The following is a 26,432-nucleotide window of genomic DNA, read 5'->3' on the forward strand; positions in this document are numbered from 1 at the left end:
AGACTTAAGAAGAAAGCTCATAAATTTCACCCTTCTTTTTTTCTAAAAAGGGGACTGAAGCTCTTTTATTTTATTTATATGTATTTTAATTTATTAGTATATATATTTCTATTATTTACAAGATATATATTATTTATGTTTTTATATATCATATATATTTATACATTAAAATATATACAATTTATACAATAAATATATATACAGAATATACACAGGAAAATAAAAACAAAGCACAACAAAGCAAAACAAAAACCCTAGACTTTTCATGGTGAAGTGATATGAACCAGATATATTATTATTAGACAAGAAGGAAGAAAAGCAGTGAGTTATAACAGAGATGACCAACTGAAATAAAAGAATCCTGAGGGAATGTAATTACCTGGTTTAGAGCCCCACAGCACATACAAACTACCTATAGCAAAAGGCTTTTTTGTTAAAATTCAACAATCTCTATATTATAGCTTTCCCAATATACAAATCAAAAAATACGGAGAAGTATACCTAGATTGAATTTTGCTCATTCCAATTTTGCAAATAATTGCTCTTTTATATCCATCAGAGATTTCTAATGACTTATTTTGGCATGAAATTAATGATTCAAAATTTACAGTAACTTTCAATTAGTTTTTCGTTCCTTCCTTTTCAATGAAAGCTGCATCTTCAGAAAGGGATTATCACCATTTTTATTTTTTTGCTGACCAATGGGAACAATAAAACCCATTTTCACTGCACTAACTGAAATGAGTGGTCACTAATAACCCTCAAATAAAAGGTTTAATGGCAAAATCATGTATCTCACAAAAGGCACCAAAAATAATTTTATAAAGGAACTTGCTGTCGTGTATTGTTCTTCATCATTCTAATCTATTTCCATACTCATGGGCAAATTGGTAAAATTTATCACTTTGGCATCCTCACTTCCAGAGCAGGAGTTGGGTTTAAACATATATCACTAACAAACTCTACGAATTACTACCACAGATGAACCAGAAGAATATGACATTAGTTTCTCAGCCACCACAAATAATTCAATATTTTTAGAAGAAGACTGAGAGGCATAAGTTAAAGACTTTTTTTTTTTTTGAGAAGTAAATAAGCTCTCAAAGAAAATTTGCTACTATATTACCATGAAGAGTAATATCAATGATTGAACTGTTTCCCTGTGTAAATGACCAGGTTACCTTCGTTACCACCATGACTGCTTCACGGACACTGCTAAGGAATAGCAAGGGAAATTTAGAAAGAGCTACCTTCCCAATACTTGTGAAATCCACCCATTTTTTTCTGTGGGTAATAGTTTCCAAATGTAGGTGCCTAATAACTTCCTCATAGTGTCTTGGCTCCATTTTCCCTAGAATTCGTTCTCCATACTCTCTGGCATATCACTCTCCCACTTAAGATCATTCAATCTAGATCCCACCATCTCTGCCATCATATCAAAATAGTGACCATGAGTTCTAAGGCCCAACACTAACTGGCCCCTGCTACCTCACAAACTTCCCTTCCCATTTTCTGCTCTAGCCAGTCTTCTAGAGCATCCTTTAGTTCCTTGTAACTGTCGCCTTTAAGTTTTGGGTCTGGTACTACTACATGGTCTCTTCTGACTGCCATAGTCTCTCAACCTTGGTTGCCCATGGCTTCCACATTCTTTAAGCCTTGGCTCAGTTTGGTTGGTGCTCCAAATATTAATTCTGATATAAAGATTTAGGGGTGGATGGTTTGTTTGGAAGGTGATCAAGATGCATTTGCTAAAGAAAGTGGGGAAACGTGAGACAAGGAAAGAGAAACCAGTGATAGATACATTATTAGGTATGTTACTGCTATAGTTAGTTCTCCCATTGGAGAACCTCAGAGAATCAGTAGGGAAGACATGCCTCAGAATCTTTTGTTTGGAGGTCAGGAGGCTGGGACGTTTATCCATGAACTCCCATCTCTGACCGAATGGAGGCTAACTCGCCCCTCCACCAGACTACCCATGCTTGCACCCTCAGGCAGAAAGAAGAGACACAGTACTTAAGCTGGGAAGTTGCTGATATGTTAGAACTGCCTCCCATGGTTTCAGGTGAACTCAGGGAGGCAGAAGGAATATGAAGAAGCATCAATAGGCACAGGCTAGGACCGCATCCAGAAAGTCCTACTTTGACCTCTTAGCTCGAGTTATGTCTTCTTCCTGTATCTTACCTAACATTCTCTCTATATATACACACACAAAGCAACTGCTTGAGATTCAAATAATAACTGTATCAAAGTGAAACTAACTCGGCATCAGAGTAGTTAAAAATAGCCCAAGAGGAAAACTAGAATTGGAACCTGGGTTTGATGGACAACAAAGACAATGGTCCTACTTACCGAGATTAAAACAAAGTGATGAGAAAAAAGCCTTCGTTTTTGAAAGGCAAATTTTTGAAAATTATTATTATCCCTCCTTAAAACACACACACACACACACACACAATCAAACAATATGAAAACAAAAACAAACATAAAATGCACTAGAATATCATGACGTGCTTTGAAGCTAAATGATTATATATTCAATATAATTACCCCTGGATAATTGGATCATCATTTTGTCTCAGTATGATATATAAAACAGGCACGAGGGGAACTGAAGAAAAGTTTTATTTGCTCATTCATCCAGTTGACAATCACTTATTTAACACTTCATATATGCCAGGCCATAAATCAGGGTCTGGGGATAAAACAGTCAATAAGTCCCACCCAGTTCCTTCCTTCAAGGAGTTCACAAAGCGGTGCAAGGGAATATCACATAGGGATAAACAGCAGGACAAGGCAGGGGCAGAGTAAGGACAAAGAGAGGCCACCTATCCCAGAGCAGATGGCACTAACACTGACTCTTCTAAAGAAACAACCAGAAGTTAGCCAGATGAGACCTTAAGCCACGAGAGCAGAAGTGATGGGTCAAAATACAGGTAGAAAGTAAAACCAGAAGGACTTCGTGATTATTGGAAGGACCCTTAAATTGGGAGTGGAGGAAGATAGTCTAGAAAAAAGGCCAGTTTCTAACTGGGTGACTGGGGGACACAGTACCACCAATTGAGAGAAAGAGGGCAAGACAAAGAATTGTTTTGGTTAGGTGTGAGAAGATTCATTACTTAAGCATCCTTCAGCCACATAATAAAAATAAATAAGAACGAACCCAAGTTGTATATGCAACCAGGAACTCTTCTGCAACCAGAAAGGCTAACAGAACCCTGGAATTTGTCACAAAAAGCCACAATAAACAAAAGCCAACATAATACTGAAACTACAGTGTAATTACCATACTTTGCACATTATCCTGTCTTGGATCTCATCCCTTAAGCAATATATCATGCAAAGGGAGGAAGGGTTCAGCAAACCTGTCATGTGATTATTAATTAACAGTCTGGGAAAAAATACAAAAGCTCAGAAGTGAAATTTTCAAGAGCATATTTGACATAAATAAAATCAACTGAATTTGCTACTTCCTTACACTCTGTAGAAAGCAGTGAATTATTTGAAAGGAGAAATGGTAATTTTGAGACAACAAGCACATATGACTTCTTCATATGGGGGAGGATAGACTTATAAAACATTCTTTGAAGAGTTTGTAGAAGTATATAAATAGATCCCAGGTGGTCTGGTGCAGATTTATGGCAGGTACAGCCATGTACAACTGTGACCTTTAAAACCACATCATGCTCTCCCACAATGTACCCCATGAAATTACTGTTGGGAACAGACTATCAGACTCAATCAGGGCCATTCCCCCAGATTTCTAAGTGTGTCTGCACCTCTTATTGCCTCTTCTACATATTTTTCTTAGGCCAATTGCTATCTGTTTCAGACTAATTATTATGATCTCTGCTAATTCTTTTTTAATAACACAGGAATTGTAATCCTAAGTAAACACTATTCCAGTTTAACTTGTTTACCTATGTCTCCATGGTATTACAACGATAAATTAATTTGCCAATGCCTGTAACACCTTGAAGACAGAAACCTCCTAATATGAGTTAAGTATGTAGAGTGGGCACATTTATCATCCTAAAAGCCATTTTTTTAAATGTCATTAATAAAAACTGCTTTTTAATTTTAAGATAACTTGTTTTTTTTTTAAAGACATCTTCTTATGTACAATAATAAAGCTACACTTTCCTGGTTCCCCCAAGTCTTTATTTCATGTGTATAAGACATAATCCTGGTGAAAAGCTTGTGGCAAGAAAATTAATAGTAACTAAACTTTAAGTAATTGCTGATTTCATGGGTTCATGATAGCAAAGGGTCCAAAGAATTTAGGGAGTATTCATTTATTCGAGAATGAATTCATGAATCAATCATTAATTTCTATCCATATATTTTAACATTCTATTTTTAATCATTCAAATAATTTGATGTTTGATGTATCCTGAGGCTGTCAAATAGGTGGGATATTATTATTATTATTATTATTGGCAAAATGAGATCTGTATTATTTTTCCTAAAAACATTTCAAAAAGTAAATCAAATAAATCTTGAGACATATACTTTTCAGTTTATTTATGGCAAGCCTTGGCATTGAGAGGAACTGCAAAATTTAAGAAAAAACATACATTTAGCTTTATTTAGCTTTATTTACATGGGTATTTCTCCTGACACTGGCTTTTGTCTAGAACACCTGAATAAATGATCTCATTTCCAATAAGATTTATATCTCTAGTAAATAAAAATGATTGAATAATCATTCTTATTAGGATAACTTTTTTGTAGATAACTATGAATAAACTTAATTTCTTAATTGCGACGTGATATATTCTTCCAGAATGCACAAAACAATTAATTCTCTTGAACCTGGATAAAGTCCACATAAAACTCATTCACCTATAAATGCTTAGGATCGATTACCAGAGCCTTACTCCTTTACCAATCACAAAATACACATTTTGTAATCTTTTACTGGAGCTAGATGAAGCTTTATTTTTCAATTTGCAATGGTTCTTTCCTCATTTCTAATGATCTAGCAAGATTTTGGAGTCAGAGAGACTTGAAATTATGTCCCAGCTTTGGTGCTTCCTAGCTGTGTGATTTCACAAATTATTTAACCTACGTAAGCCACAGTTTGCTCATCTAGAGTAAAGACATTTCTTCAGAGGATTATTATAAGGATCAAATACCAAATAACAGGTGGACCTTCATAAGCACTGAGTCAATGACAGTGAATTTCCTTGAAACTAGTTTCCTAAATAAAAATAGCTCCCTATTTGATTCCTAACAAATAACTGGAAGTGATTTGATATCTGTTGTCTCTAATATCAATGCAGGCAAACTGCTCTACCAATAGAATATCACAATTAGATACTATGTTTCTGAGCAATGTTATGATGCCCTCAAGTTTGTTATATTGAAATAATCATAACGACTGTATTTACTGGGGTTGGGAAAATGGAATTAGCATATACTATATCAGCCATTATGCTAAGTATTTTGCCTGTATTTAGCAAGTAGGAATGCTAAAATTAGAAGACGGAGTAAGATAAGAAACAGCATATTTGCATAGTCACCAAGTGTCTTGCAAAAGATAATTGATCATCACAAAAGGAAACACAGTAACTTCACAGTGAAGGAACAAAATCTGGAAGATATCACCCAAAGCAGGTGACCAAAGTTAACATCACCATTCATGTACCTCCTGATATGATGCAGAGCGAAGGACAAAATACCATTTCTGTAACACCACAAAAAGTAATTTTTGCCAAAAAGAGACCTGTGCTAAAACATGAAGGAACAGTAGACTGACCCCAAATCAGAGACATTATATGAAGTAACTGGCCAATACTCTAAGTGTCAAGTTCAGGAAAGACAAAGAAAGACTGAGGAACTGTCATAGATTAAAGGAGGCTAGGAGATTGGACAAATACATGCAATATAGGTCCTAGATTGGATTCTAAACAAGAAAAACAGATGGTTTGGGGACAATTAACAAATATGAACGAGACCTACAGATTAGTTAAGAGTATAGGACCAGTGTTGATGTTTTAGTATCAAAAATTATACCATGAGTATATAAGGTCTTGTTAACATTTGGGGAAGCTAGCTGAAAGCTATACAGGAACTCTTTCAGTATTTCTTAAAAGTTTTTTAGCAAGCCTGAAATTATTAAAAAATACTTCACACACACACACAAACCCAAGTAATAATTTCTAACCACTAGAAGTACTAAAGCTAGAATTTTAATCCACATACGTTTGACTCCAAAACTCTTGAGTTTTGACCCCTATATTATTCTATCCCCCTTCTTTTATACCAGGTGCTTCTTTTCCTACCTCTTATCAGAACTTCCATAACTGTGTTTTCTCCCTGGGACTCCTAATACTGCCAGTCATTCATGGTTTTGTTCTTGGTAGACAAAACAATTTCCTTTAAAATGTAGTGATAAGTCATAGTCAGAAGGCTCCTAGATGCATGAGGCCAAAGCCATAAAAAAAGAAAATCTGAAAAAGGAAGTGTTCTTAGATGAAACTCAGTATCGCAGGACCTGGACGGACTGAGCCACGTGCCATTGAGGCCTGACGGCCACACACAAGTCCCTTCTCAACAGACATACACACAGCCTGAACTTTTTTTTTTCTTTTGCACATTTGTTATGGATGCTTCCATTTCTTATGCTCCAAGGGTAGATCCAGGGTTCCTATTTTCTAAACTTAGAGAACATTTGTTTTCTTTTTTACAGTTCTCAGTGGTAATTGCCTGTCACTGGTTTATTCACCCGGTTCACTAAAATCGATCCCTTCCCAAAAGTAACATAAGTTGAGACAGTAGAGTGATACAAATGTGAGTACATACATACGTATGTACGTAGATGTAGAAATAGAAAATTTAAAAGGACAGGTTTCCCCAATAAGCAACTCTTAGAGAGAGAAAATGGGTGAGGGAGAGGCATATACATGTAGACAGCAGCGATACCAACTTCTTTTGATAGTCCCTAAAGTAAAATCCTGCTTCTCAGCCATAAATGAGCTGAGTGTATTCTAGAAATAAAATAGCTGCAGTGGGCAGTATAACTCATAATGTTTTTACCATGTACATTTTTTTTTTTTTTTTTTTTTTGGAAAAATGCAATGTTAACCACCTCTCACAGCCCGGAAGGAGCGGCCAGGACATGGTCGTTAATCCAGTAACTAAAAACACTGGGAAACCTAATTAAAAGATCAAAATGTTCATGGAAAGGGGCTAATCAATATGTAAATATATGGACAAGGGACTGGTTATTCCTTTCAGAAATAAAGCCCATCAATTGAATTGATTTTCTGAGTTAGAAATTCTAACTGCCTCAGCACTTTTTTCTTCACAGAACTAAGAACTTAATTAACTCTGCATATTGAATGACACTCTGCATGGGACTATTCCTATATTAGCAAACAAAATGGAAACATTGTGCCCTTACGTGATGCTCCTTCGAAGGAACTAGAGAACTAGAGAACTAGAGAAGTGAACTATCACTGTATCTTTTGACCTCTCTCATTGCATGGTTCCCAGCAAGCACTTGGCTTGCCGTAGCTTGCCTGTATTTGCACATTTTGAGAATTATTCAAAGTAGTTTGTGTGAATATTTACCATTCAGCAGGGTGCAGAGCAACACCGTTCAGGGGAACAGAGAAAGAGTAAGAGGTTTTTAGAAAGAAGCCCTTGGAGAGTGGGTGGGAGGAGGGTGAGACCCAGAAGCCACTTCTGGATTTTCCACACTGTTCTAGAAGCAAGGCAGTGGATTCTGCCAGGCGTCTGAAGCTGAAGTGTACACGAGAATCACCTGGGGTGCTTGTTAAAATACAGAGTCTGGGGACGCCTGGGTGGCTCAGTCGGTGGTCTTTGAAACACTAAAAACAGTGTTGTAAGGAAACTTTAGCAAGCGTGAAATGTGTTAAAAGGGTAAATAGACTGTATTCTGGATAATATTGTCTCACTTCGCCTGGTAACACTTACATGGCCTGAAATTTTCCATTTCAGGAATTGATGCATGGAGGTATCTCCATGCATCAATTCCTTAGGCCACGCGCCTAAGCAGTGATTCGTGGTGACAGTACACCGAGGACAATGACACTCTTGTTATGTCCTTGACCAGTGATCCTCAAACAGGGCAGGGCAGGAAAAATACTCCTATGGATGTAGCCTTTGAAGTTTGCAAAGGTCCTCCCTTGTCTCAGTTGATTACAATCTGTCTTCCCTTCTTTCTTGTCAGTGGAAAATAACTGTGCTAAAAAAGTTAAATGTTTGCATGATGATTGTTAGCATTAATGCAACGGATATCTCTAGCACCACGTCAGCCACTGAGTTAAGCACTGCACAAATGTTAAGTCATTTAATACTAATGACAAGCTTAGAAGTAGGTACTATGATCGTTCCCATTTTACAGTTGAGAAAACTGACGAACAGAGAGTAAATAACACAGTCAAAGTCACCCAGTAGTCGTTGGCAAAGTGGGGACTCAAATCCAGGCAGCCTGTTTCTAAGTCTGTATATTTAAACATGATATCAAGCTGCCTTTTGACTGAGGTGTTAAGATTTGGCATTCAATGAAGGCCAAGTTCATCAGAAGAGTAACTAAATAATTCAAAAACAATTACAGATTGAAATTGAAATTTAGGTCAAGTTCAGTTATACCTCTTCATCCTCCTCTGTTAACTTCTCTTTTTTAACTTTTTATTTGGAAATCATTTCAAACTTAAGTTACAAAAATAATACAAAGAACCCTCTATATCGTTTATACAGATTCACCAATTTTTAACATTTACCACAGTTGGCCACTTCTGGATTTCTCAAAAGCCGTGAAAAATGATGCCTCTCAACACAGCTTCTGGGAGCCGCTCCCTTAGGAAAACCTACCCATCTCTACAGTCTACCTTGCAGGGGATTAGGGCTTGGGTGCCTAACCCTTGACCCATTTATCAGCAATGAACCTTACTTGGCATTTCTTCTCAGGTAGGAGCTGCTGCATGATAAGAAATTCCTGGCAATTCATTATCAATTGAGAGTGGCTTCAGGTGGTTCACTTCTAGTCCCACTGGCATTTTAACAGGGCACCTCCAGTAAAGAAAGAAAGAGACACCCACTTTCTGGGGCTGGAAACTGAGGCACAGCAGAAATTCTAATGGGAAGCCAATTTATAAACAAACAATGTAAGATTTTGACTATTTTCCCTAGGGTAAGCAATCGGCTATAATTTGGTAAAAAGAAATAGACAAAAATAAAGATAATGAAAATTAGTATTATACATATATATATATTTTTAAGATTTACTTATTTATTTTAGTGAGAGAGAGAGAAAGAGCATGAGCAGCAGGGGCAGAGGGAGAGGGAGAGAAAATCTCAAGTAGATTCTGTGCTGAGCACAGAGCCCAATGCAGGGCTCAATCTCAACGACCCTGAGATCATGACCTCAGTTGAAACCAAGAGTTGGGCGCTTACCCAATGTGCCACCCAGGCGCCCTGGTATAACCAATATTTTTAGAAGATTCTAAAATACTAGCTTGCCCAAGAAATCTCAGTCCCAAACAAAGTGTCTTAAATCTTTCATCTTCTATAATTTCAGATGTTTCCTAAGAATTAGGAAGGTCCATTTTCCTTTAGTAGTATTCCCCCTTAAGAATATTATATTCCATGTTTTGCTAACTTTTCTGTGTTATAAAACATTCCCCTGCAAAAGAGTCATGTGAAAGCTTTATAATTTTACACCTTTAGGATGACAATATGTTTTGCAGTCACGTTTTCTAAAATTAACTGTTACTAAGTCTTCATGGCCTCATGGAGAGATCTCAGAAAAGATGATCAAAAATAGTTCGGAGAAGACAATCTAGAAGGAAAGACAAGAGTAAGTGAACTTATTTATTCTACCTGAGACATGGCTGTGGAGTCCCATGTTAGTAGCTTTATGATTATGAAAGTTTAATGCAAATGAAATCTTCCAAGAAGGTTTCACAGAAACCTCAAGTGTTTGCCTCACTTGTGACTTTGAAAGCTGGGCAGAGATTTATCTATCTAGAATTATTTTACAGCCGTCACTGGTCACAGAGGATGAATAAGATTACCTCCTATGACTCTAATTTTATACAAATAATGGTAGCCATTCACTAAAGACACAATATGGAGAAATATTTTTAAAAAAGTATGTTTTTGGTTTGGAAAACTAAGGCCTGCTACATGCATAAAAACTGATCACTGTGGGTTTCATAAAGCTAACTTTAAGACTCTCCAAAGTCCTTTCTACGTCTGAAGTGGTTCCTAGATTCACAGAAAGGGTCTCAAGGTTGGCTTAAATAATTACTAATATACATCTATCTAGGTAATTGTATCAGTAAAACATGTTTACTAAACTCAGCACATTAGGTGAGCCTAAGGAATGCTTAATCTGTGTTATTAAAGCCATCAGCTGGAGAAGGAATAGACCTTTCTGCGTATTTATTTACCGGCTTTACGGCCGGTGGACCAACTCATTTCCCTGGGATGCAGGGCAACAGGACTCAGCTACTCTAATTCATGTTAGTTTTGTGGAATGGAACAAAGACATGACTTTGTTTTCCATAAAAGTCCCTCAATTAATACTTTCCTGAGGTTAGAGAGAATTATTCTCAAAATTGGTAAGTGACTTAAGTATAATAATAATAATAGTAAAATGAACTAATTAAACCAAAATTTAGGTAGAGAATCTCATGGAGACACAACTCATGCCAATCTGTTATTAAACTAGAGGAAAATCCTAAGGACAAAGGCAAATAAAGCCAGGTTGATAAACTGTGAGTGTCTTGTTTGAAATGGAACAACTCAAATGACAGAAAGCAGCAAGTTATCCAACAAGCCAAAGTAAAAATAAATAAAAGCCACTTACTGTTAGTGTGAACAGAACTCAGGCAAAAATGTGTGGTCTAGATAGCAGCCTAATCGAGACAGCAAATTACATTGACTTCTGAGTTAATCATTTAGAAAAATAAGCACTTCTCAACAGATTTTGTGATGCACAGGAAAAAAGGAAATTGTGCAGTATGAGAACACAACTGATCAAGTCACCACAGACATCCAAATTTAGCCCACCAACATCAACATTATGCAAATGAAAAACCCATGAAAATGCTAGTTGAAATGATGTTACCTTCTTGGACCAAAAAAAGAAAAGAGAAAACTTAATTTTTAAAAAAGATTTATTTATTTATTTGAGAGAGAGAGAGGCAGGGTGGGGCAGAGGGAGAGAGATAGAGCAAATCTCCAGCAGACTCTCCACTGAGCATGGAGCCCAACACGGGACTCAGTCTCAGGATCCTGAGATCATGTCCTGAGCCGAAATGAAAAGTCAGACACCTACCTGACTGAGCCACCCAAATGTCCCAACTTAATCTTTTTAATGACTATATATTCATACAGACCATATATTCATATAGCCTGAGGATCTCCACTGAGAACAGTCCAATTTTCAAAATAAAAAAAAAGACATCAAAAAATATACAAGTTCCATAAAAAACCTTACCTGAATTATGACAGAGATATCAGAATTTCATTTCATTTTGCTTGGGTTTCTTATATAAAGAATCAATCTTTCTACCAACAGATGGAAAGATAAATTTTTTTTAAGCTAAGAGTGTGTTTATGTTTGGCCAGGAGCACACTGGTGTTTTCTTGGACAAAAATAATAATAATAATAATAATAGTGGAGATACAATATAGATATAAATACATAGATGCATATCTATCTATTGGAGACTCTTGGAGAGCACTTGGGAATTAACTTATTTGGGGGTTATTTTTTATTATCAAGAATGAGGGTTCTCAAATCTCACTGCCTTACAATCACATTTTTATTTAACATTTTCAGTATCCTTTCTTATCCATTTCATTTTTATTCTTAAAATAGCACTAGAAGGTAGTCAAGGCAGGCATTTCCCCCCCCTTTCTTCCAAGTTATAAAACTGAGGTACAGAGAAGCCAGAAACCAAGAAAATGAGTTTTGGAGCCAAGGTTTCGTGACCTCCGTGACCCTGGATTCCTTCCACCAGGACAGTGGTACTTCTCTAGAAGTTGTGAATCAGAATTTCATAAGCTGTGGTTTCAGAAAGAAAAATAATTCTAATTTGTCTGGCCGCAGAATCAAACTTCGTGCCCAGCAACAAAGTAAATAATATGGATATAGATATACAGAAGAAAATACCAAAAGCATGGGGCGCCTGGGTGGCTCAGTCGGTTAAGCGTCTGCCTTCGGCTCAGGTCACGATCCCCAGGGTCCTGGGATCGAGTCCCATGTTGGGTTCCCTGCTCAGCGGGGAGTCTGCTTCTTTCTCTCTCTCTCTCTCCCTCTACCCTTCCACCTCTGCTCATTCTTTCTCTCTCTCTCAAATAAATAAATAAAATCTTAAGAAAAAAAAAAGAAAATATCGAAAGTGTGGAATTTGAAGGTTCACACAGAGGAAAAGAAACAAGTCGGATGGGTTCCTAGTCAGAAACTTCTAGATCTGCAGTCTGGCAACTGTGTGACTTTGAATAAAGGCCAAAAAACCCAAATAAGTACTAGTATTTGAATATAAAGCGTCTGGCTCATTGCTCGCCATATGGTAGGGACTTAGACAAATTTTCACTAACCTTTGTCTACGAAAACATGCTTCTTCCTTTAATCTGTCAAAGTTAAAACTAGGTTTTAACATCTGTTTTTTTTTTTTTTTTGCAATAATGATTTAAGAAATGTGATTCAAACCAAAAAGGACAATGGGGAGATTATAATCAAATTATAGCACACATATGTAATATACATACTAATGAGTATGATTTACATTCTAAAAGGAAAAAGAAATCAATGTGTTTCAGCTTATGAAGCATTGGAAGCAAATGATTTCTAAGTTTTCCTCTGCCCTGAAATTATAAAATATTGTGGAAAGGAGAAAAGGGAAAGCTCTTACTTCAATTCCACTCCCTTCCTCTTATGAGAATATTAATCTAAGACTCCAAAATGCTGTTTAGACATTTATAAATAATGGGGTGGAGGGGAAAATATTTCTTTAAAAAATCATGCTGGGGGTGCCTGGGTGGCTCAGTTGGATAAGCAGCAGACTCTTGATTTTGGTTCAGGTCACTACCTTGGGGTCCGGGGATAGAACCCTGTGACCTGGCTCTGTGCTGGGGGTGGGGGGAGGGGGATGTCTCTCTCTCTCCTTCTCCCTCTGCCCCTCTCCCAACTTGAGTGCATGCATGGGCATACTCTCTCATGAGCATTCTCTCTAAAAATAAATAAATAAATCTTAAAAAAAAAAAAAAAAAAATCATGCTTCCAAGTCAGACACTCCTTTATCTTCCTCTGAGCCATTCTGAAGCAGCCTGGAAGGGGGAGGGAAGCTGCATCCTCAGGGATGCACAATCTTTTCCAGCTTTCTCATTTACCTCCTGCTTATCCAGGGCTGGATTAGCCAAATGCCCTTGGGTCTGCCCTTAGATACATATTTCTTTTCTCTTTTTTGTCTAATTTGTTCACAGAATGTATGTCCTTGGTCATGGAAATTATATCATTGGGTGATAAGATTTGAGAAACTCCCCTCTTCCCTTAGAGCTTAAATTTAAGTCCTGTTTCCAGCTAAATTACCAGAGAGCTTTGCACCAAAGATTATGATGCTTATGACATCAACAAAACTAATTAATAAAGTGGATGTGACATTTCCCATTTGTCATTTTCCCTTGTGCTAAAGCCTCTCAGTAACATCATGGGGGAAAGTAGCAGCAGTGTGGAGCCTGGGTTGTGTGTGTGTTGTGTGGGGGTAGGAGGGAGGGTGTTTATGGACCCTAGAGTGCCCCCTGGTCATAATACATTAGAATTCTGTCATCAACCTGATTCTGCTCCCAGAAAGGCATAACAGAAATGGGGAAAAGAGAATCAGGCAAGACTGGAAAGGTGGGGAGGCCAACTGAGGCAATTTTTTTTTATTATTATTATGTTATGTTAATCAGCATACATTACATCATTAGTTTTTGATGTAGTGTTCCATGATTCATTGTTTGCATGTTAACACCCAGTGCTCCATTCAGTGCATGCCCTCTTTAATACCCATCACCAGGCTGACCCATTCCCCCACCCCCCTCCCCTCTAGAATCTTCAGTTTGTTTCTCAGAGTCCATCGTCTCTCATGGTTTGTCCAACCGAGGCAATTTTAAAACATGAATCGCTCTTTACAATTTGGAAATCTCAGAGTAATATTTAACAGTCACACTGAACAAAGCAAGAATGTTTGTAGAAATTTTATAAAAAATATTCTATTAACTAAATGTATAGGTTCCAAGATATAAAACATACTTAGGTGAAGGACTCTAAATGGCAAAGTTTTCCAGGAAAAAAATAAAAGAAACTAAGAAATATTATCAATTCTGTTGTTGTAAATGGAAGCATGCACCTAGGGGTATATGTGTGTGTGTGTGTGTGTGTGTACGTGTGTGTGTGTGTGTGTGTGTGTGTATGTTCTGTTGATAGTGATAGGGAAAATGGGTATAGGACCAATTTCTAACTCTTAAGGAATGTTTGATGATGGCTAAAATTCTTGTTAAAAAACAAAAAACCAAGCTATGACAATGACAGAGCAGCTAAAATAAAGGTTTCTACCAATGATAAGTATTTAAAAGTCTCTGCAGGAACACCAGATAAATTACAAGCAGAAGCTCAAGCATTTGCATTTAGGCCAATCCTTGGTGTTGAAAGCAACAGTATCACTCCCACACTACCAGGAAGAAAAAATGGCTCATTACAGCATCATAATTTTCCTTGAGACTAATCAGAGAACTGAGGTTACATGGCGACCAAGTGACCCCTCTTCCAAAGAGAAAAAATATTCTTCAAGGAAAGACGAGACACACAAACTGCTGCACTTTTGGGAAAGCACAGGAAATGGTGAAAGTGTGTAAGAAGAAATCCGCTAACAGTTTAACTGATAATCCTCATTCTCTGCCTAGAGATTTCATCCATAGTGGCTGACACCACGATTGGGCCAATTTATGGAAACTTCAATTGGATGCACCCAACATTTGAACTTTCACAAAGGGCATTTTACACTATTAGGTACTGTAATGTAGTGGGAAGATTGTCAAATGCAAGAAATTTCTGATAGACATTGGCCTAATCTAATCTTTCTCATTTTCTCTTCTTTTGAAAATCTGTTCTAAATTCAACAGTGAATCATTTCTGAATCTGTCATCTTGCCCGGGGTTGCCTGAATATGGAAAAGGGATGATGGAATTCAGTAAGGCGATATGGCTCCTTTGTTTGCTTCTCAGCCTCAGAAAACATGTGCTCCATACTGACAGTTCAATGAATCATCTCACGGTGAGTTATAATTAATTTTCATTTTAACTGTTAGGAGTTGATCTCCTGGAAAGAGGGAAGTCTACATATATACAGTGAAGGTTCTTGGCCAAAAGTTTTGATATAGTCATCAAATCCGTGCCTCTTTAAATCACGTAAGCCATTGACTCTATTAGTTCTATCTTTAAATCAATAATGGTGATTGCATTTGAAAGGCTAAAGTTGTTGTGTTTTTACTTTAAGTCCTATTAAACTGCAAAGACATGATTTCACTGATGGTAAGATTACTGGTATTACCCATGAGAGCAAAAAAAAAGTTACTTAACTTTTGAAATGTTAAATCAGGCACTGATCAGAAAATGACTATCCCAAACTACTGGAACCCCAAGTAGGATATATTCTACACACACATTTTGAGAGTGGGCTTGGCTGCCTAGGCTAACATCTGAGTCTCAGCACTTACTAGCTGGAGACCTTAGGGCAGGTTCCTTGACCTTTCCAACACTCAGTTCTCTCATCTGCAATACCTGGATGGCAATAATATTTAAATAATAGGGAAAATATGCTGTGAAGATTGAAAAGCTAATCCACGTAAGCACGCAGTCTGACAGGTGGAATAGGATACGGATGACCACGTGAGGTGAGACCAGTAGTAATATTGTGTCATCCGCACTATACTGACACAGAAACTACACCTCATTACAAAGTTACATCCCTTGTTACGAAGCCAGAGCTGGTAAATTATAAACTCAGACTGAAAACACGTTCGGAGACTTCCAGATTTAATTTTTTTCCTTTATGTCAAACTTCTTCACTGAGATATGTCATTTGGTCTACATGTGCTATCGGAATCATAAATGTTTCTGGTGAAATCTTTTTCAGATCAAGAGATTAATAAACTCATGTAAAATGGGAGATACCAAATTCATGTAGTTTTTTTTTTAATGTTCTCTAAATTCATAGATTACAAAACGACTGAAAACCACCCAAGAACAATCTCGACTTCAAATATTCAACACATCATTTTACTAGGGAAATTATGGTTAATTTATTTAATTAATTATTAGTTAAATTGACGGTGACCTCTCAAAATAATTCTTTTTCGTTTTCTTTAAGATCTTATATGCAATTACTAATCTATATTGCAATTGTAGAACTAAGTAATAAAAAGTGATCACAACAAACAATGTTGGTGTACCAATTAAAGCAAAAATTTTTTCACAGCAGACAAAAACCCTCAAAATGCCAAAGCACTTACTGCAGCTTGCCGATGAGTATTGGACAATATTCCATGAATCTTCACTTTGTCCTTTTCCATCTGGTCTATGTTCACCCACAAACTCCGGCTGGCAGAATCAGATGGACCATATATCCGAGATATATAGTAATTGTGATCTGTGTCCTCCTATAATAAAAGAATAATGCGCATCAAGAACAGAGATAGCATGGATGGGCCTTGAGGACGTTATGCTAAGTGAAATAAATCAGACAGGGAAAGACAGATACTGTATGTTCTCACTTACATGTGGAATCTAAAAAAGCTGAACTCATAGAAAAACAGAGTAGAATGGTGGTACCAGCAGCTGTGGAATGGGGGAAAAGAGAACATGTCGGCTGAAGAGTACAAATTGCCAGTTATAAGACAAATACCTTCTGGGGATCTAATCTAAAGCATGGTGACTATAGTTAATGATACCGTAATTATAAGGTAGCTAAGAGAATAAATGTCTCACTACAGAAAAGAAATGGTAATTATGAGATGTGATGGAGGTGTTAGCTAATGCTATGGTGGTAATCATTTTGCAGTATATAAGTGTACCAAATCAACAGGATATACACTTTAAACTTACACAATGTTATATGTCAATTGCATATTCCAGCCTCAATAAGGCTGGAAAACAAAGAAACATTTAAGTCAATATATACCTGATTTATATAATTGACAGAGCTGTAGAGAGAGTTCTACTAAAAGAAAATTCCTCCCCAAAAGGAAAGAAAAAAAAAAAAAACCCTAGAGATAGTGTCCCTAAAATTCTTAAAAAATGAACAAAAAAATGATCCTGTGAAACTAGACATGTTACTATTCTTCAAAATAGCCAGAGGAGTTAAATAATCTCTAAGGAAAGCGAATTAGATTTAAAAATACATAAAATAAGCCTCTTTAGAGGAAATTGTTACATAAATAAAACATAGAGAAAAATGTATACTCTGTTTACAATAGTCTTTTTACCACAGTAATTCTAGGGATCTAATTGCCGTCCAAACAAAATGTCACTTTTGAAACTATTTACTGAAAACCTAACTATAATTAGTACTGAGTGACAACAAATCCAAACTTCTCTTCTTTAAAACGAGGGCCTGCTCTCACTTAATGATCCTAGGAATGGAAATAATACATTTTTTCCCCTATAATTTGGGTTATTAAATTCTACTTTTATTTGAATTCTCACTATTGATTATCACCACAGTGCCTGTCACAAAACCTTTAATTTTCATGTTTCTCACTCAATGAAGAGATTTAAATGTTTTAAAAGGGGATATTGCTGAGAAACGTCCAGAAAATCACATGATTCTTGCCTAACACGGGTTGCAATGAATTTTAGTTTAGTTTTTTTTTTTTACCATAAAATGTAACTGTGCTTATCAATTTGAGGAGTCTGTTAGAGAAAATATATTTTAAAACACTCAGGTATATGTAAGGATAATGTCTGGTAAATAGAGGGTATATGATTTGAATAATAAGGTTTGGAAGGTGAATTTCATCTGATGCATTTGTTCCTGAGGTGCTAATTAAATAAAATACAATTATTCTTGAAATCTAGTCAAAACAGGAATTCCATGTACCTTTCACAAGTCATCAGTCTAGAAATATATAAAACTGACTACATAAAGGAAAGGAATTTTCTAAGCAGTATTCTAAATAGATTTTGCCACACGACTAAAAGAAAAAGTATGACTGTAAATATAAACCTTGAGAACAGTGATTCCATGTTAACAGTAAGATATAAAAAAAAAAAGTCCTAGGTAAGCCTCCAATCTCTAATTAAACTCTAGGTATCACGTACAAAGTATGGGTGTAACCATGATGAAAGTGAAAAAAGTTCTTCAGCGAAAGAAGAAAAAAGGAGACACAAAGAAAGAAGCATGAGTAAGATTTCACGCAGCCCAAGAGACATTAATACCCTAGTGGTTTTCTAGCACTCCCTTCCAGAATATTATGGCCCTGACTGACTGGGTTCTCAGAGGGGAACAAGCATTTGGTTGTGTCTCCAACACGTTTTCAACTCCTCCCCGCTGTCTGGGGGCTTCACCATGGAAGCTGTGAGGTGGGTATCCTCTTCGACATTGGGCACAAGCCATTCGACACCTGCCATTCCGTTGGCCACAATAGCCCGTGGGCATCAGATGCACATAATTTAAAATAGACCAATTAGTGAGACATGGAGAAGTTTATATAAAAAGGAGATAATTTCCCTTATTCTGATTGCTGAGCCGGGTAGGCGTATGACTTAGAACTATTGCGACCATTTTGCTACCCCGAGGAAACCCCAACTGAGGATAAAGCAAACGCTGATAGATACGAAGTCATTATCTCTGCAAACAAACAAACAAAAAGGCCATCTCCCTCATCCAGTGCATTTAGTGCATCCTGGTTTGTTCACTTAGATGAATCATTAAATTTTTTCAATTGTTAAAACATACCTTGAATTGAGTTATTGTCCACCAAAAGAATCCTGACAAACAAGTTTCCCTAACTTCCAACCAAAAGAGACTTAACTTAAGCAACATTGCGTAAGGCAATCTTCTCTATAGACTTACAGATCTGGATAACAAACATCTATTCAATTCTGGTATTCTAGCTAATTACACAGCAGGAATGGAAACTTGTATCTAAACTGCTGGAAATCATCAAGCCTGAATTACACATGACAATGATTCATTTCATTTTTCAATGAATCGCATATAAGGGGGTTGTGAAAGAAGTAGTCAACAAGTTTAATAAAAATTTTAATTTTTCTCCCTATTGCTAGTATTATTCTAAAGAGTTCAGCAACACTGAGGTCAGAGATGTGCTCTTTAGGTGAATTATGTAACAGAGTCTATGATGCTGCCAAATTACCATATAAATACCAAATAAATATTCTCTTCAAAATTACAGACTTTCAGTATAGAGTTCAATATAATTGTTGCAATCGACATATCTAAAATGACTTTGGTATTTCCCTTAACTCCTAAGTCTCTGTAATTAATCAAGAGATAGTCTTGAAGTTAACATAAAGAATATCATTATACTCAAATGATGGATTGTTGCAAAAATATACATGATTTTTGTCTAATTGCAATCACTGATATGTCTAATTGAAAACAATGTTCATTTTTACTTAAATCAGAGCTGCCCAAAATAATGTCACAACTTTGAAAATATTGAGAAACTGAAGACTGGAGTTTGGTGTTTGACTTCTATAGCCCAAGCCTGCCAGGTTGTCATGGCAACTTTTATTCAAAGAGGAAGACTATTGTTTACCCAGAATTTAGAGACACAAGTTGTTAAATTCCAGGGAGAGGCGTTTGGCTCAGTTTTTCAAGGAAAGCTATAAAATAGATGTCTCAAAAATGTGACACTTTAGCACTACCAAATTATTCAAAAAACCACATCTTGTCCTTTATAGGAGTAATGGTACTTAAAGAGTTGTTAAAAACCACTTCAGGCACAAAGATTTTCCTTTCCTGCTTGAAAGCAAACTATTTCTAACGCCATAGAAAATAAAACAAAACACTACTGTGATATGCCTACTTGCCAATTTATTTAGGAAACCACCTGTTAACTGAAAGTAGATAGCACAGTAGGTAGTTATAAATCCTATAAATCCATGCTTCTCAAATATGCCTGCAAATGTGCAACTATAAACAGAGGACATACACCAAAAATACAGGGAGAAAAAATCATCAAAACTATACCTAACCATTCTGCAACAATCAGTTTATACAATTCCTAACCCACTCCTAACCTGTCTTCTAACACTGGTGTTACGTTGATTTTATGATGGGTAATTTTTATGGATGCCTCACACTGTCTCATGCAGTAACAGCATTTGAACTCGAAATTTATTTCACTGAGAACTAAAACTAAAACAAGAATAGATGGTATGAACATCACTGTGCTGATCATTTGAAATATATGAATAGATAGAACATAAAGTTCTTAGTGAAAGGCATTTAGCATTGAATCAGTTGGTTACCTCACAAAGACAGTTTCATAATGAATAAAGGGATATCATAATTTGAGTGGTTCTTATCAAGTGTTCATATACACCAAATATATTACCTTCTCACATATACGAGTTCACAAGGACTACATAATGCGTATAAAGGTAAACGTTTAAAAATAATATTTTAAAGTATTACTTGTATATATTAAGTTCCTCAAAAACAGAGTTAAAAAATAGTTCTCTAACGTTCTAAAAAATTGTTGATAAAAAAACTAAATGAACATGATACAATCATAAAAGAAGAAAAATAGTAAGCTGGTAGTATTCAGGGAAAAAATTACAGAGATGAATTCACTAGTAGCAGTAAGAAAAGGGGTGTGTGCGTGGCTCAGTTGGTTAAGCGGCACACCCTTGATTTTGGCTCAGGTCATGATCTCAGGGGTTGTGAGATGGAGCCCCAGGTGGGGCTCCGCCGTGGCTGTGATGTCAGTTTAAGATTCTCTCTCTCCCTCTGCCTCCACCCACCAAAAAGAACAGAATAAAAAATAAAAAATTTATAAAAGTAACTTATAGAAATAAATTACTAGTTAGGACTAAATTATAGAAAAAAGAGATTCTATATATGATATATATACATATATTCAGTGGCATAGAAAAGTTTTTTTAATGTATTAGAAGAACAATTTTTCTGAGTTAAAGAAAGACTTGAATCTATATACCACGCCCCAAGAAAATCTGCAATAGAATTTTGAATATCAAGAAATTTCCTGGTGACATTTCTCATAGGTTTAAAAAAAAAAAAAAAGCAGCAGCGGGGCGTTTCACAAGATGGTGGTGTGGGAAGAACCTAACCTCAACTCCTCCCCCATGGACGCACCAGATCTACAACAACATCAGGATCCTTTCTCTCTGAAAAAGATCTGCAAGCTGGGTGAAGTGCTTCTCCACAACAAGGGATAAAAAGACCACACTGAGATGAGTTGGAGAAGCAGAGACATGGTCTCACCAAAATCCCACCACTGCTGTGGGGGCACAAAATAGGGAGGGGGTCTCACCTGCTTGGCCATTCTCCTGGAGGAGTGAGGAGCTGGTGACCCACAGCAGACACTGCAACCCCCGGAATCTGCACCAGAGAGATGAGCCCCTAAAACATCTGGCTCGGAAAACCAGAAGTGCTGATGTCCAAGGGATCCAAAGTGTTATGGAAAACTGAGATTCACTCCCTTTTAAAAGTTTCAAGTAAAGTCTCACTTGCCTCCTGACCCGGTGGGGAGGGGGGAGCAGTTTGGAAAGCACCTGGACTCTATGTGAAATTCATTTGCTAATCTAAAAACATCTGCTGCAGGGGCGCCTGGGTGGCTCAGTCATTAAGCGTCTGCCTTTGGCTCAGGTCATGATCCCAGGGTCCTGGGATCGTGCCCCACATCGGGCTCCCTGCTTGGTGGGGAGCCTGCTTCTCCCTCTCCCACTCCCCCTGCTTGTGTTCCTTCTCTCGCTGTCTCTCTGTCAAATAAATAAAATCTTAAAAAAAAATAAAAACATCTGCTGCAAAAATGAACAAATAAATAATCAATAAATAAAAGCACCTGCTGTAGAGGTAAGGGACAGCTGAAACTCTCCTTGGAGATGGAGGCACTGGCAAAGGCCATTTTTACATTCTCCACTTACCCTGAGAGCACAGGTGGATGAGTTTGAACTTGGCATCCTCCTACCACCTTGCCAAGACAGGTAGGGCTGAGTGGTGATGGCACCAGCCCGCTGTCCTGCTGAGGCTGGAGTGTGCAGGTGGTTGCAGTACTCACCTGCTCCCTGCTTGGGGCAGGTGACGCAGCAAATGGTTACAATGTTCTCCAGCTCCCTAACTAAAGTCTGTGAGTAGGCAGTTATAACCCTTTACTCCCTGTTCCCTGGCTCAGGTTGGTGAGCGTGAGTGGTTGTGGCGTTCCCCCGCTTTCAGCCTAAAGCTGGCATGTACACAGACAAGGAATTCTCCCATTGCATTCCTGGAGCCCACAGGTGTATGCAGTCAAGACATTCCCCGCAACAGCCCCCTCTCCGCCCCCGGCTGTCTTTCTGAAGCTAGTGAGCATGCCCTACCCCCTACACTCTCTAGCTGCCTAGCTGAAGCCAGTGGGTGCATGCAATCCATACAGGCACCTCTCCCCGCTGCCCCCGGCTCTGATTGCCTGGCTCCTTGGGGAAGGTAATAGTCAGAGAAAGAGAGTTCCTGGCCAGCCACCACAACCCAGTCTTCCTGTGAAGAAGGCCTATTTACTTAATCTGCAGCTTCAGCCTGAGAAACAGCTTCCAGTTTCCACACATTTGGAGGCCATGGAGGTGCTCCCAAAGAATGTAAGCACCATCCTTGCACACCCCATTGACCTCACGACAGCTCGACAAGACCTCCCAGAAAGGAGCTTATATACCCATGTGGAGCCCTGATTTTTGCAACTGTCACTCAGAGGACCCCTCTAGATCTCCTGGTTTGGAGGCCGCAGGGATTATGATAATGGCCCCACAGGACTGTATTTGCACACTGTAAAAACTACTACCTGGGGGCGCCTGGGTGACTCAGTTGGTTAAGCGACTGCCTTTGGCTCAGGTCATGACCCTGGAGTCCCGGAATCGAGTCCCGCATCGGGCTTCCTGCTCAGCAGGGAGTCTGCTTCTCCCTCTGACCCTCTTCCCTCTCGTGCTTTCTATCTCTCATTCTCCCTCTCTCTCAAATAAATAAATAAAATCTTAAAAAAAAAAAAAAACCCTACTACCTGAGGGCCTGGCTTCTTGTCTCCAGCCTGAAACTAAGGGCTCAATGAGATTCCTCCCTTTGGAACATGGATGGATCTTGGCACACTCTCAAAAACAGGGACATACCAGGAATAAATCAGGGGGTTTAGACAATCACAAAGAATCAAGAGACACCCAAGAGCTTGGACAAGTTTGAACAAGGAGGTTCATCACATATACAAGGCCACTTCTTCAGACTGAGAGAGGTAGATGTTTCACCTAATACACAGAAACAAACACAGAGAGTCAAGGAAAATGAGGAAAGAGAGAAATATGTTGCAAATAAAAGAAAGAGGCAAAACCCTCAGAAAAAGACCTTGATGAAAGAAAGAATTATCAGAAAAAAAATTCAAAGTAATAGTCATAAAGATGCTCACCGAACTCAGGAGAAGAATGGATGAACATAGTGGGAACCTCAACTATAGGATATATAAGGAAGTACCAAACAGCAGTCATGGAGCTGAAGACTACAATCACTGAACTGAAGAATACAATAGAGGGACTTGAGGGGTCCAACAGCAGATTGAATGAAGCAGAAGAATGGATCAGCAAGCTGGAATACAAAACTGGACCTCAAACAGAGCAGTAAAAAGTAAAAAAAAAAAACAAAAAAAAAAACCCCCAAAAACAAAAAAAACTTGACGATGGCTTAAGGGACTTAGGGGGCAACATCAAGCAGAATAACACTTGCAAGAAAAGATGCTCAACGTCCCTAGTCATCAGGGAAATGTAAATCAAAACCACAATGAGGTATCACCTTACACCTGTCTAATGACTATTATCTAAAAGACAAAAAATAACAAGTGTTGGCAAGTATGTGGAATAAAGAGAATACTTGTAAGCTATAGTAGATGGGTTAGCCATGATGAAATTTTCCTCAAAAAATTAAAAATAGAACTACCAAATGATACAGCAATTCCACCACTGGGTATCCATTTGATAAAAACAAAAACAGTGATTTGAAAGATATGTGGACCTCTAAGTTTACTGCAGCGTTATTTATAGTAGCCAAGATATGGAAACAACTTAGGTATCCATTGTTGGATGAATGGATAAAGAAGATGTAGCATATATAAAATGTACTACTATTCAGTCATAAAAAACAATGCAATCCTACCATTTGTGACAGCATGGATGGACCTCGAGGGCATTATGCTAAGTGAAATAAGTCAAGCAGAGAAAGACAAATACCCCATAATTTCACTTAAAAGTGAAATCTAAAAATCAAAACCAAATAAAACCCAGAGTCACATACAGGGAACAGATTGGTGGTTGCCAGATGGTTGGGGTTACAAAATGGGTAAAGGGGATCCCAAGTATAAACTTTTAGTTTTAAAGTAAATAAGTCATGGAGATGTAACATTCAGCATCGGGAATACAGTCCCATCAGTAATATTGCATTAACATTATATGGTGACAGATGGTAACTAGACTTACTGTGGTGATCATTTCACAACGTATACACAGATGTTGAATCACTATGTCTTACATCTGAAATTAATATAATATTGTAGGTCAATTATACCTCAATACATTTTCCTTAATTAAAAAATGAAGCAGAAGTCTTACAGACCTCTAGAAAGACAAACCGACTTATTCATAAGGGATTTCCTCCTTCAAAGAGGAAAAAACCTTTGATAGTCTGATACTTCTCTATGATATCCAGTGGAAACAATGTCTACATAATCATTGTGTAGAAGAAAGTTATCACTTAAGAAATTTTTGCCCAACAAAACCATAATCTAAGTATAAAGGCAACAAACATATTCTTTCTTTCTTCCTTTCTTTTTTTAAAGGTGTGTCTGGAGTCTTGGAAGCTTGACTACCCGACGTTCTCTTACAAATGGACCTTGAGAGATTGACTGAAGGTTCTAGCAGGGTTTCATAGCTACTCGTATACCCTTGATTGAAATATGGTTCTCTTCTACCGGGGAAGGTAGTCTTTTTCCACCTACTGTGCAGTTTTGGGAGGGACTCACATGGAGTTTTGAGGGAGGAAGGGCACACCCACCTAGCCAGTCAGATCAGCTGAATCAACCCTGGCAATCAATGAGGTGACAGATGTCACAGCCAGGTCACCCTTATATCCACAAGCATATTTTTAATGAATACAAATACTGAGAGAATATACCATAAATGAGATCTTCCTAAAATGTAATACCGAATTATACAACCAAATCTACCAAGGGGTGAATCGAATATGGTCATAGGGATGGAGAAGCTGTAGTAAACACTGTGATGGTGAGCATTCACTCGATGGAAATTATATTAAGAAAAATAAGACAATTTAGTTATTATGGCTGTAAGTCACAATGTAGATGATATGAACCATGAAACTATAAAAATAGTCTAATAATCATGTTCCATGCCAGATAATAGATGTATAAATCTAAGATACAGAAATATAGTTTAAAAAAATAATAAGCCCATGGGGCGCCTGGGTGGCTCAGTTATTAAGCATCTGCCTTCGGCTCAGGTCATGATCCCAGGGTCCTGGGATCGAGCCCCACATCCGGCTCCCTGCTCCGCGGGAAGCCTGCTTCTCCCTCTCCCACTCCCCCCTGCTTGTGTTCCCTCTCTTGCTGTGTCTCTCTCTGTCAAACAAACAAATAAAAAAAATCTTAAAAAATAATAAGCCCATATTTTTAATTTTAAGAGAACCTTTTGATGCGAAAGTCTGAAACTAGTGGGCCACAGATGGCATCTATGTTGCCAAAGGACAGCAGATACAGAGTTAAATTAGTTTTTTTCCTGAAATATAATACAGTGCAATCTCAATTTTACAAAATTACATCCATCTAAATATAGATGTATATCTCTACTCTCCTACCTCTCTATCCTCTCTGATTACACACACACACACACACACACACACACACGCGTATAAAAGATACTTACCATACACTGATTGGTTATTCCTAGGTGATGGGACTTGGGGGAGTTTCTTTTTCCTTAACCGTATTGTTTGAAATTTTTATAATAAACATTACATATAGCCACTTTCTTTTCTTTTTTCTTCACATAAAACATTAAAAAATGTGAAGATGCTTAAAAGTATCAATTGTTGATTCCTGGAATTAAACCACCGACGTATATCAAGAGACACAAGGCCACGATGTTATACACAGTTAATACAGAATTAGTATGATAGGTGCTTTGAA

The 26,432-nt window shown here is 37.5% G+C and overlaps 1 protein-coding gene across 1 annotated transcript in view; it reads right to left on the reverse strand.

Moving 5' to 3' along the window:
- The window catches only part of PLXDC2 (plexin domain containing 2), a 468,788-nt gene that overhangs the window by 236,246 nt on the left and 206,110 nt on the right, over window positions 1-26,432 (reverse strand). The window contains exon 3 of the mRNA XM_028114162.2: window positions 16,533-16,679. Within this exon, the coding sequence (XP_027969963.1) occupies window positions 16,533-16,679 (147 nt within the window). The remainder of the gene's footprint in view (window positions 1-16,532; window positions 16,680-26,432) is intronic.

The sequence above is a fragment of the Eumetopias jubatus genome, unplaced genomic scaffold (assembly GCF_037043125.1).
Source record: "Eumetopias jubatus isolate StellerSeaLion01/CBP00866 unplaced genomic scaffold, mEumJub1_p1.0 scaffold_8, whole genome shotgun sequence".
NCBI classification, from domain to species: Eukaryota; Metazoa; Chordata; class Mammalia; order Carnivora; family Otariidae; genus Eumetopias; species Eumetopias jubatus.